At 38.0% G+C, this 12,409-nt stretch overlaps 1 protein-coding gene across 6 annotated transcripts; it reads right to left on the bottom strand.

The window, feature by feature from the left end:
* Nucleotides 1-565: 565 nt before the first annotated feature.
* LOC110447706 lies at nucleotides 566-12,092 on the bottom strand. 6 transcript variants are annotated; one of them, XM_021493565.1, is made up of 4 exons: nucleotides 11,562-12,092; nucleotides 4,929-4,967; nucleotides 2,485-3,634; nucleotides 566-2,106 (listed from the first exon to the last, which is right to left on the bottom strand). In XM_021493565.1, the coding sequence occupies exons 3-4, from the start codon at nucleotides 3,621-3,623 to the stop codon at nucleotides 1,563-1,565; spliced, it is 1,683 nt and encodes a 560-aa protein (XP_021349240.1). In that variant the 5' UTR covers nucleotides 3,624-3,634; nucleotides 4,929-4,967; nucleotides 11,562-12,092; the 3' UTR covers nucleotides 566-1,562. The 6 variants fall into 6 exon arrangements, with proteins under 6 accessions (XP_021349240.1, XP_021349245.1, XP_021349241.1 ...); XM_021493570.1 differs by having other exon boundaries at nucleotides 2,485-3,629; XM_021493566.1 differs by lacking the exon at nucleotides 11,562-12,092 and adding an exon at nucleotides 10,605-10,664.
* Between the last annotated feature and the right edge of the window lie 317 nt (nucleotides 12,093-12,409).

Genomic DNA, 12,409 nt, shown 5'->3' with positions numbered 1-12,409 from the left:
ATATCTACTTCATGTTTATGCCTATTATCATTGTTGACATGTAAAAAGAAGTATTACTGCAGACCAAATATGGACAATTTTGTTGAACTTGTTTCTTCAGGAAACAATTTTATTATTAGAAATTTAGCTATGTTTATTTACAAAGCTATTGATATTAGACATGGAATTTTGTTTAATGTGTAACTCAAATTAATTTCTTTCATCCTTCGCTTCGCATTATTTCTTTGTTAAAGTCTATTGCATCCTGTGTTCATGCTTACTATTGTGAATGAATATGTTCCTTTTGAATGTGTGTTATTTTGCTGCTATAAAATGCATGTAAGTGCCTTCAATATTTGAGAGCAAATATGTATTTATTATAACCATCATGTCATTGTCATATTTAAATGTGTGTAAAGCTCAAAGGCATTGGTGCTTATTGCAAATTAAATAAAGGCTCATGTAATTGTAAATGTATGACGGGAGAAGGCTGTGATAAGTTGTAATAACTTGTGCCCAATCCCTTGTTCAATTTTATTGGCAATAAATATGTTTATAGTAAAGTGTAAATACATATAAAGGACCACCAAGTATTTCACAAGAGAGGAAAAGAGTGCAATCCGCAATATTTATAACCATAAAGACAGTAATTATCTATAACACAATCTATTTGCGTAGTAAATGTTCATACAAATATAGCAATTTTCATTCATGTTTGTCAAAGGCAAATGTTTAAAAAAAAAAGAACAATACAAACATAAATTATAATATTATAATCTTTTTTCAAACTAGAGTAAAACATGTTTTTAAACTAAATACAGCGAAAGCCTAAAAGCCATGTGTTAAAATCAATTGGTGCCCGTCCCCGATAAAAAGCGCAAACTTGAGCAAGGCTACTACATATTTCATTCAAAACTTATTTGTTTTCAGATAATGTGTATAAACTTAAGTTGGATGTGTAGCTCATGTCCGTTATGAATTTTGGTGGGGCGGGCGATGCATTAGAAAAAACTTACCTGAATTACGTTTAGATAGCCCAAGTAATAAAGTTATCCCCCCTCTCTGATAAGCAGTTAGTAGGTACTCATACGCACATCGCACAATATATAAAATCAAATTTTACATGAACGTGTTTGTGCAATATCGGCAATTTTGTGGCATAGCATGGAGCCGGTAACATTCATATGAATAAAAAATATATACATATATTTAATATGTCATCGATCTGTTCAAAACCGTTATAAATAAATAATTGTATGCAGTTAATTAACAAACGGAAGATTAAATAATTAACACTGACATAGCATGCTAAGCTGTGCTCTATTATCTGCAAAAGTTCTCTTAGCTAGCAATTTGAAAATAATATTCCTTCATGGACAGTCAGCTTAAAAGAAAATATCTAAGGCAGTTCCATTGAATAACTAACGAACTCAATAAACGCCAGTTCCTGATTTGAAGTCTTTGCAGTACAATGTAATGCCATATATATTTATAGTTGCATCAAATATGCATCGTTGTGATCGAGGCGTGACGTGAAAAAGACGTCAGTGAATTAATTGTGACCTTGCTTTGACATTTGGAGGTCATGTAATTCGCGCGCACTGTCTGACCTTGACGCGTCGAATACTAACAGTGGGCATAGAAATCTGTCCCTTCTGCACCATTTCATATAGCTTATACGCCTCTACCTCCTCCCTCATCAGCTCATCTAGATTTCTCACCTCCGTTTTCTCACCGTCAACAAACAATCCATTCGAGAGCAAATAGTCACGAGTTTCTTTGTCGGCCAAGGTCACGACCCAGCGACTTTTTGCATGATTGTCCAACGCGTGCACAGAGATGGGGTCAAACTGGAGCCTCGTTATGGAACTTCCTATCTGTTTCTCAACGATATCTTTCACTTGTGAATGACTCTTAGCGTTATCACGGAAACTAAAGCAGACAGAAAGCGGTTGTGGGACCGGCACTTCTTTTCTGAGACGAAGACGAGTCAACTTCTGCTTCTTCCACTTGTTATAGTTTGCCATTGATTTGACATTGTCCATCAGAGAAAGTCTCTTTGATTTGAATGGCTGCACTTCCGGTTCCGGTGTGATCGTTGAAATGTCTGACGTCGATGACTGTTCCCTGCGACATATATATACACAAACTAAGATAGGGATATTGTAACTGACAGCAAAGTCGTTTATCGTTAAAATGGTGTCCTCGTGAGAGAATGTTAAAGTGGTAGATATTGGTCTTTAATTGTTTGTACATGATGAAAAAAAAAGTCGGGTACCTGCTCGTATTTAATAAATATGAAAATAAATTAAAGCAAAGGCAAAATGAAACAAACAGAATTCAAAAAAACACGTATATATAAAATCAATAGAATTGGCCTACATACAATATTAATACTGATCTTACATTTGAAGGAGGATTTGATCTTCCTCGCGTTATTAAATGTATTTTCTATATACGAAAGACCCATGCATTGATGTTCAGGGTGTCATGAAATGTACTTACTTTTTATATCCTGTTTCAATAGCCGGAAGTCTGCGGTCATTTGACGATTCAATAATGACGTCATCCGATTCTTCAGCTACGACATCAGTTGTGTATTTTCCATACTTGGAAAAGAATTTGTTTCTTTCAGACATGTAATCCTTCATAGAACTTGAACCGTGTCCATTGTACGTCCCAGATACTTCCGTACTTTGCATACAAGTCTCGGATGCTTCCTGACTGGGAATATATACTGTTTTTCCGACTGCAACTCCGTCATGCGCTTGGTCAGAAAATGTAACTGATCGCGCATGCCCAGGGAGCGTCACTGGCTGCATTGTGTCTGGAAACGGAAGTGTGCCTCCGTCTCTCCGCAACTGTGACATTTTTAGGTGATATGCGTTTTTGCCATTTGGACGAAGATTCAAATCCTCCAAACGGAAATCGTTTTCTTGGTAGTCCTCGGGACTTGCCCATGCCTGTAATGTTTCATGTTTCCCGTTCGGTTTACTTTGGACCCCGTTTTTCATCGTGGGATTTGATTTTCCGTTTCCTTCTGGTCTAAAACCGAGATTACAGAGTCGTTCGTACGTCTCTTGGTCGATCGCAGTTTTTATCAAGGACGGGAAAGAAACCGGCATTTTGTCGATTTGTTCACTGGGTGGTCGCCACACGTTCCTCGTGTAGCGACACGTCTGGGTTCCATCAAGCTTGTTGTCGCCATCTACTTCGTCTTCATTGTCATATATAGACGGAAGTCTGACCTTCTCGTCCCGGAAGTAGTCGGGTTTGAATGCCGGATCCCCGCGATAGGTAATAAAAGCCTCCATCCGACTACTAGGAACTTCTGTGTCAATTTTCCATTTCATGACCTTCGAATGGGCATCGTAAGCTAGCGCCCCCTGGTAGCCCTTGATGGTTAACAAGTCAGGTAGACTGCTAAGAACGTCACCAAATTTGATGCGAGTTTGCCGAGATACGGACATGTCCCCCATCACGTCATCGCTCTGGTCATCAAGCTGGACACACTTGGCATTAATGTCATGACTGGTCAGAGGATAGGGCACGGAACACAGTGGGAAAGTCCGGTGAATGACCTGTTGCGCCGGTGTCCGGCCATCAGTGGTCAACAGGATTAACGCTTGGCTTGAGGTTGGCATTTGCGGCTGCACTGAAACATATATCAAATTATAAAATGAATTGCAAATGACTGTTTTTGCGAGACTACAACGTCGGTTATCAAATCACAAAGACACATGTCGAGGTCAATATCCTCGACGTCATTTCACACCGTAACGTCAAAACCACGCGTTGTCATGCGCATTTCGGGTATTTGCAAAGAATTTCGCAGGCCTAAAGGTGAGGTGAAAGAGTTTATCTAATTCTTGATACCATATTATGAAACGATAGTATACGATTTTAATTGGGTTCTACAGTATATAGTATATACATTCTTTATAACATCTCTTCAAGAAACTGAAACATGCACATACTATTAATTTTAGCTATAAACACTATCATTGATTTTCAGTTGTAATTATATATTTACATTACTGACTGACAGCTCTTTGGTAAACATACATTGTATAAACCACCATTTACATTTTCGGACTTTTATTGTGTGACCGTGATATTGACATGGGGCCTCATTGAGAGGGAGTGCAATCTATTGATTGGTTATCTGAATCCCTAGACCTTGGTGGGAAGGGGTGCACTTTATAGATTGTTGATCTTAACTCCTAAACTTGAAGTGTAAGAGGGTGCACCTTATCGATTGCTGATCTTAACCCCTTACAATTTGGTGGGAGTGCACTTTATCGATTGTTGATCTTAACCCCTAAAACTTGATAGGTGGGGTGCACTTTATCGATTAGTGATCTTAACCCCTAAAACTTCTTATAAGATTCCCTACGCATCAGGATAGCTCCAAACATACAGCATGTAAATAGTTTTCAGGTTCATGTGACTCATACAAACAGAGAAACTACAAATTTGACATTCCTAATTATAAAAGTGTGTATATATATAGCAATTCGATACACAATTAGTGTGACAATTAGGAGGCACGGTAGTCCAGTGGTAGGACACCGGGCTCGTGACCGAAGGGTTGCGGGTTCGCGCCACGGCACGGCAATGTGTTGTATCTTTGAGCAAGACACTTTACTCCGATTGTTCCAGTCTACTCAGCTGTAAATGAGTACGTGATTGGGCAGTGCTGGAATTGCTGAATGCTAGCTGTTAGCGCCGAAATGGCAGCTCCGGCTGTATGCTCCCATGGAGTTGAGAAATGTATTGGCTGGTTGCAAAGGCCCTATAACCTGGGATAATAATTTGTGAACCGCTTTGAGACAATCTACAAACTAGGTTGTGATAAATAGGTATATAAGATCCTCCAATTATTATAAATAATATACAGTTGCTGTAATCCAATGTCAAGTATCTGTCGAGCACCTGGTGTGACTTACCTTGGTCACTTACTTAATCCTCCTTCTGTCCTCTCGTAACTGTAAAACACAAAATGACTTCATAATAATCCACCTGAAGGTATACCTTTAACCATCTAAACTGCTATTATCTTCATTTTACGACACTTGGATCAATTTCTTATCTAATGGTAAATTGGAAATTTTATTTATAATACCCTTCAAGTGAGAGAAACGTCTCGAATCTCGTTCAACCTCGTAAATGAAACACAATGTCATATATTAGAATGATTTCAGACACTAATATACTAAGAGCACGTGAGCTCGTGAGCATTCCCCAGTCAAGTGCCTGGCGCGTGACCAAGTATGTAAGCGTTGTGTGTTATAACACCAAAGGATCTTTAGGACTAAATATGGTATGTATTCGATGTTTGGCCGAAATTCTGAGTATATGTTATAAACGTGAATTGTAGTCAAAGTGTAAGGCAATAAATTGCTCAGAAACATCGGTGGGTTTCAGCCATTCCTGTTTCTATCAATGAGGAAAGCGGACGGTAAAACATATAATTTTGATTTTATAAACTGGATAATAAGGAACAAAATGTCACATCAATCTAACAAGAAAATTGGTCAAACAAAAATAGATAATGTCCCGACTTTCAGGATATGTTTCTGAGATTTGTATCCGGTAGCGAAAGCATTCGTTAATATGGCAAAACAAAACAAAAACAATCAAACAAACAAAAAGTAAATATCCTTACCCCCAACTACCTCCACCATGCCCTCCCTCTCCTCCCAACCCCGCTGCATTCCCCATCCCACTCTCTACCCGAAAGAGAGAGGGACCCATATTAATCATCTCAAACAAACCCTCAAACCACAGGAGAATACTATACGATGTGAGTTTTATCAGAAAAAATCTGTCTTCATGAAATATATATCATCTCAATTGGACGCCATTGAATGTCCTCCACACACTGTGACAGCCGCTTTATGCTGAATCTGTAATTTATATCATGTATAATCTACATACATAATGTCTACAGATAACTACTCTAAACTTTACATAATTTATGTTAAACCATTGAATCTTCTGTTTCTCACGTTTCCCACAAAGGAATTACGAGTACATTGTGTCGATGGGACATTTCATTTTACGTCACGATCATAATGACGTCACCGTTTGTATTGCGGCGTCTGACAACTTTGTATCATCACTGCAGGAAGATATTTCTGATAAAACTTCTCTCATCTTAGTGGTTAAAATGTAATAAGAGTACATATCTATAGAAAGGGTCTAAAATGTGCACATACTCACTGTAACGTTCCTTAGATCCCCCCGATAGTTGATAAAGTATGTATCGGCTACACATGTAGGAGAACCCCTGCACAGGTAAGTCACAGAGAACGTGTGTCCAGGTGTAATGAAGCATGGTGATTCATATCACATTTTATGTTGACCATGAATAATGATTTATTGNGGGGGGGGGGGGGGGGGGGGGGGGGGGGTATAATAACAACCTAGTCGCGGTCCTAGACTAGCCCGGCCTCTGATGTTTCTACCGAAAGCTCACCCACATGCCCGTACCCACTCCACTACGACCCACATACCCCGACCCCCATCACAAACTTTATTATGACTACTATATATGATGCTATACTATGTAGGAATGTTTTAATCCTGGTTTATTATGAATGGAATTCCAGTCACCACATAAAAACCAGGTTAGATGCCAAATAAAATGTGTCAGCACGTCCTGTCTACCTCTCCCATACATACCTACGTATGATACAACTAATGTCTGGAACAACTATGCTGAAGTTCAAAGCATCGTCCTAATACATGTAATTTAGTATGAACATGCCATATCTGTCTGTCCCATGCAGGTCCAGTTTAGCTACATTTAGGTAACCACATAACCCGTGTAACCCTTGTAGATCCACACGTCCCCAACTTGTTACCATTGTAGTCACCTATGAAGGGTCTCCAACCTCTCCCCTTTAACTCATGTAACTTGGTCACAAATGTCCCTTTTCTGTAACTAATATAGTCACGTGTTGACGTTTCTGACGTGCTAATGCGTAACCCATTCTGTACCTGTAAATCACGAATAGATCAATATCTCACCCATCACATTTAAATTCACGTCCACTGCCATGAATCACCAAACTGATAAAACAGTCCCTCCCTTGTCCGTGCTACCACCCCCATACATTAACGTGTAAGTGTTACGTCACCGGCCCCTGTCCCTACCAACACGTGTCAGTGCCGCAAGCATCCATACCCTAATCGCCAGTTTACCGTTTTTACTGCGAGTTTATTTGATTCCTAAACAATTACATTCCTAATCCTGCAGGATTTATGTAAACCGTTCTAGGAGTAGTTCGATATACGCGTCCTGTACCGAACTGTACTCGCGATGTGATGACTGGAATTCGTAAGGTAGCTGATCCATGAAGCCAGCAATTAAATGGTTCTGTAAACTAAACGTTTGTTATCAATTAGGCTGCAAAATAGACCGCTACCATCAAAATGATCGCTGAATTGATCAATTAATTCTGACAAGATCAATTAATCCATGAAAGTCTGTCTTATTTGATGACATCAACTATAGAAAGTTCACATGTAATAATTAATTGCTAGCATCAAAATTAAAATAAATATCTAATGGGTTCTGGTAATTCATGTTCTCAGTTTAGCTGACTAGTTATGGTTACTGTCAGCCTAACTAACTACGTATGGTTACTGTCATCATAACTAACTAGGTACGGTTACTGTCAGCCTAACTAACTAGGTACGTGTGGTTACTGTCAGCATAACTAACTAGGTTCCGTTACTGTTAGCCTTACTAACTAAGTATAGTTACTGTCAACCTAACTAACTAGGTATGGTTACTGTCAGCCTAGCTAACTTGACACTTTAAATGTCAGTCTTACTAACTATGTATGGTTACTGTCATCATAACTAACTAGGTACGGTTACTGCCAGACTAACTAACTAGGTATGGTTGCTGTCAGCCTAACTAACTAGACACTTTAACTGTCAGTCTTACTAACTAGGTATGGTTACTGTCAGCCTAACTAACTACGTATGGTTACTGTCATCATAACTAACTAGGTACGGTTACTGCCAGACTAACTAACTACGGGTGGTTACTGTCAGCATAACTAACTAGGTACCGTTACTGTTAGCCTTACTAACTAAGTATAGTTACTGTCAACCTAACATACTAGGTATGGTTACCGCCAGCTTAACTAACTAGGAACAGTTAATGATAGCCTAGCTAACTTGACACTTTAAATGTCAGTCTTACTAACTATGTATGGTTACTGTCATCATAACTAACTAGGTACGGTTATTGCCAGACTAACTAACTAGGTATGGTTGCTGTCAGCCTAACTAACTAGACACTGTAACTGTCAGTCTTACTTACTAGTTATGGTTACTGTCAGTCTAACTAACTACGTATGGTTACTGTCATCATTACTAACTAGGTACGGTTACTGCCAGACTAACTAACTAGGTACCGTTACTGTTAGCCTTACTAATTAAGTATAGTTACTGTCAACCTAACTAACTAGGTATGGTTACCGTCAGCTTAACTAACTAGGAATGGTAACTGTCAGCCTAACTAACTAGACACTTTAAATGTCAGTCTTACTATCTAGGTATGGTTAATGTTACCCTTACTAACTACGTGTGGTTACTGTCAGCATAACTAACTAGGTACCGTTACTGTTAGCCTTACTAACTAAGTATAGTTACTGTCAACCTAACTACCTAGGTATGGTTACTGTCAGTCTAACTAAGTTGGTATGGTTACTGTCAGAGTAACTAGGTATGGTTACTACCAGACTAACTTAGTATGGTTATTGTCAGCCTACTTATCTACAGTATGAATGGTTACTGTCGGACTAACTAACTAGGTATGGTTACTGTCAGAGTAACTTGGTATGGTTACTGTCAGAGTAACTAACTAGGCATGGTTACTGTCAACCTAACTAACTAGATACCGTTACTGTCAGCCTAACTAAGTATGGTTATTGTCAGCCTACTTATCTACAGTATGAACCGTTACTGTCGGACTAATTAACTAAGTATGGTTACTGTCAGACTAACTAACTAGGTATGGTTACTGTCAGCCTAACTAACTAGGCATGGTTACTGTCAGCCTAACTAACTAGATACCGTTACTGTCAGCCTAACTAACTAGACACTTTCACTGTCAGTCTTACTTACTTGGTACTTAAATCAATAAGTTTGTATGGGTCTTTTCCACTGTATGGTTAAAAGATATGAGTCACACCATGTTCAATTTCAGCATTTTCAGAAATTCTATGGGTCAAATCAAAATTCTATGAGTACAGGACCCAGGACCCGCATGTAGATTTATCACTGTGAAACTGGTGTGGTCGATTATGTACTATCTAATATTTTAAAAGTTGGTACATATTTAGATGTTGCACGGGTATGAGGGGACCTTGCATTGTGGAAGCGTGTCATATGATTTACAAAATCCTATGTTTGGTGCTTTACAGCTCAGTTCATGCGCTGATGTAAACGTTACAAAGTTATTGTCAGGTTCACCATAATCAGATGCTCATCTCAACCAATTTCAACCATTTCAACTATTCTGTATGAGAACCTATGACGACGTCAAGACGGGCTGAAATGTTTAATGTTTTCAAAATGCAGATCAAAACTAATTTGCAATGGCTCACGGTATTGTTACTGTACATATAAGGATATAATTGTATGTGTCAGTGAGATAACTTTGAAACGTTTACATCAGCGCATGAACTGAGCTGTAAAGCACCAAACATAGGATTTTGTAAATCATATGACACGCTTCCACAGTGCAAGGTCCCCTCATACCCGTGCAACATCTAAATCTGTACCAACTTTTAAAATATTAGATAGTACATAATCGACCACACCAGTTTCACAGTGATAAATCTACATGCGGGTCCTGGGTCCTGTACTCGTAAAATTTTGATTTGACCCATAGAATTTCTGAAAATGCTGAAATTTAACATGGTGTGACCCATATATTTTAACCATACAGTGGAAAAGACCCATTTAAAATTGTAGATTGATCACTGGTATCATAACATGTCGTTTTACTAACTGACTTGTCTCTTTCAAATCTACTGTTGGCAATCAAGCAATAGCTACTTTGGATTTACACGTGCTTGCTCTTAACAGTGGGACATTTATATATAATTAGTTTTCTAGCTTATTAAAATTATGCATGTGCCTAACTATATCATCATTTTCATCTTTATCAAGTTGTGAATGTTTAACACTATAAGAAATGCATTAATAAAAGTTTTCGAAAATTTGTTTCCAAATCCTTTTATTTGTATACCATTATTGATTTCCAACTTTTATATTGCTGAACTCTAAAGCTAGTGACTAACGCTCCTACTGATGCTGGAGAAGTAAAAAAATCGATAACGCAGCAGGAAAAGATGTTTAGAAGAACACACGACTTGTTGAGAAACGATATCCTACAGTAGAAATATAATATACTTTAAGAAAAAATAAAACATTCATTTTAAAATGCATGACATTCGCATGTTTTGGTCATAATTCAACATGGATCAAGCGCATTATACATGTCATTTGTTAATATTAGCAATGGACTCAAAAATACATGCTTTAAAATGTTCCCATCGATTGCGGAACACAAACCACACTGAACCTGTACGACCCACCTGTATTATTTATAGATATTCTTCGGGATAAATTCATCACTTTCGCCAAAAAAATGGATAGGTGTAGTCTTCTTTCCCATCGTCAAACAAAATGTGTGATCCACTGTACATACAAAGTTGACGGTGCGTCAGATCAACAGATCAGCTATGAAATGTCCTCGTATATATATAATCGGCCATAAATAATATAATGACGGTGAGCCTTATCGATTGTACCATCATATTTGTGTCGTTAAAAATAATCCCAAAATACATACAGAGCGATGTGTAGGGTTACCTACGCTTTGATTAAGTTACATCGTTTGGATAAATGTCAAATAAAAATGTGTATGTATCAAAATCTTAAGTGTTAAGGAAGTGTTAAAATACAACATATTTTTATATATTTTTTAAACAAAATATGGTAACAACACAAGTGATGGCGTCTCCAATATATATTATATACATGTCAAGTTTTCCTAAGTTTCATTACTAACCATGAGATCGCTATTTAAACCAGGACAAACCTGGAAATGAGATGGCGATCATTTGACGGTCATGGTCAGCAGTTTTCAAGTAAAATGAATTAGAGGGTAAAAGTGACCAAAGCGATACCAAAATTATAAATATACATGTAAATAGATTATGCGTTTTACCGTATTATTTATAAATAAGGATCTTACATTTGAAGAATGCCAAAGTTTTCAACATGTTTTAATTTAATTTTTATTTAAAAAATCGGTTATTTCTGTCAATAATTACGTTGCTAAAGTTTCATTTTCGAGCTGAGTTTATCGAAAATTGTCGCCTTTTCAGTAACTGAAATATCGGTCTTTTTCTGTTACATGCGCGAATGATGCACCACACTTTTTATTCTTGAGCAAAAACATACCAATTTGGGATTACTTGATAACTAATAAATCATATTTTCAAATCAATTTTTATAAATAAACTCGTGAAAGAAGATTTGTCACCTACCTTTCTTCTTTATGATAGCACAGGTCGACAGTCTTTCCTTCAGAACGTCATCTCTCTCTCATTGCATGTACATGTAGGGTTGCCACCAGTAAACGCCCTCTTGATCAGAGCAGTGACCGATACGGCACATTCGATCTTAACTCCAGATCTTGTTTCGATACACGGGTCGAAATATACATTTAAGCTCGATTTAACAATGGAATAACTTTTCATTTCAGCAGTAAACAATTTACAGGGGAAAGCCTATGAAAGACATATCATTGTACGGTTTGTGGTTTGAATTACCTGTAGTATTTAAAACAATGGCGTTAGTATGTATGTGCGCTAAGGGTGTCAGGTCCGTATAACGGCCGGAAGGTGATACCCATTGTTTAACCGTCGGGTGGATGTGGTGGTACAAGGCAGGGCACACATTACCGTGTTATACCTATGTTAGTCCTGGACGGTAATTAACTGTTTATTGGGGCAGCCATTGTCCCCCGCCCAACGTCGCCCATTAAACACTTCCGATGTGGTCGTATCTATAGTTCCTACCTGACATACCGAAGCTATCGGTCTGTTATCTTATTTATATTAAATATCATAAAAACAGTGTGACATCAATGTTTGAGACAGGTCACGTGACAATCGGGGATCCACTCCCTACAATATCCGGGACCAGCCAGATTATACGACCCCATATATAGATCGTTACTTACTTGGAAAAACCAAGTACAAGTGAGTCAAGATAAAATTACAAGTTACGAATTGTCTGAGGACGACTTTGCAACGGATATTTGAGTGATACAAGTTTGACAGAATAAGCGGGTTTTCGATTTATGCGGAAAAAATGTTTTTTTTTATTAATT

This window comes from Mizuhopecten yessoensis, unplaced genomic scaffold, assembly GCF_002113885.1.
Source record: "Mizuhopecten yessoensis strain PY_sf001 unplaced genomic scaffold, ASM211388v2 scaffold3575, whole genome shotgun sequence".
In the NCBI taxonomy this organism is placed as follows: domain Eukaryota; kingdom Metazoa; phylum Mollusca; class Bivalvia; order Pectinida; family Pectinidae; genus Mizuhopecten; species Mizuhopecten yessoensis.
Note: the sequence above shows the minus strand (reverse complement) of the source record. Positions and strands in the feature narration are given on the sequence as shown.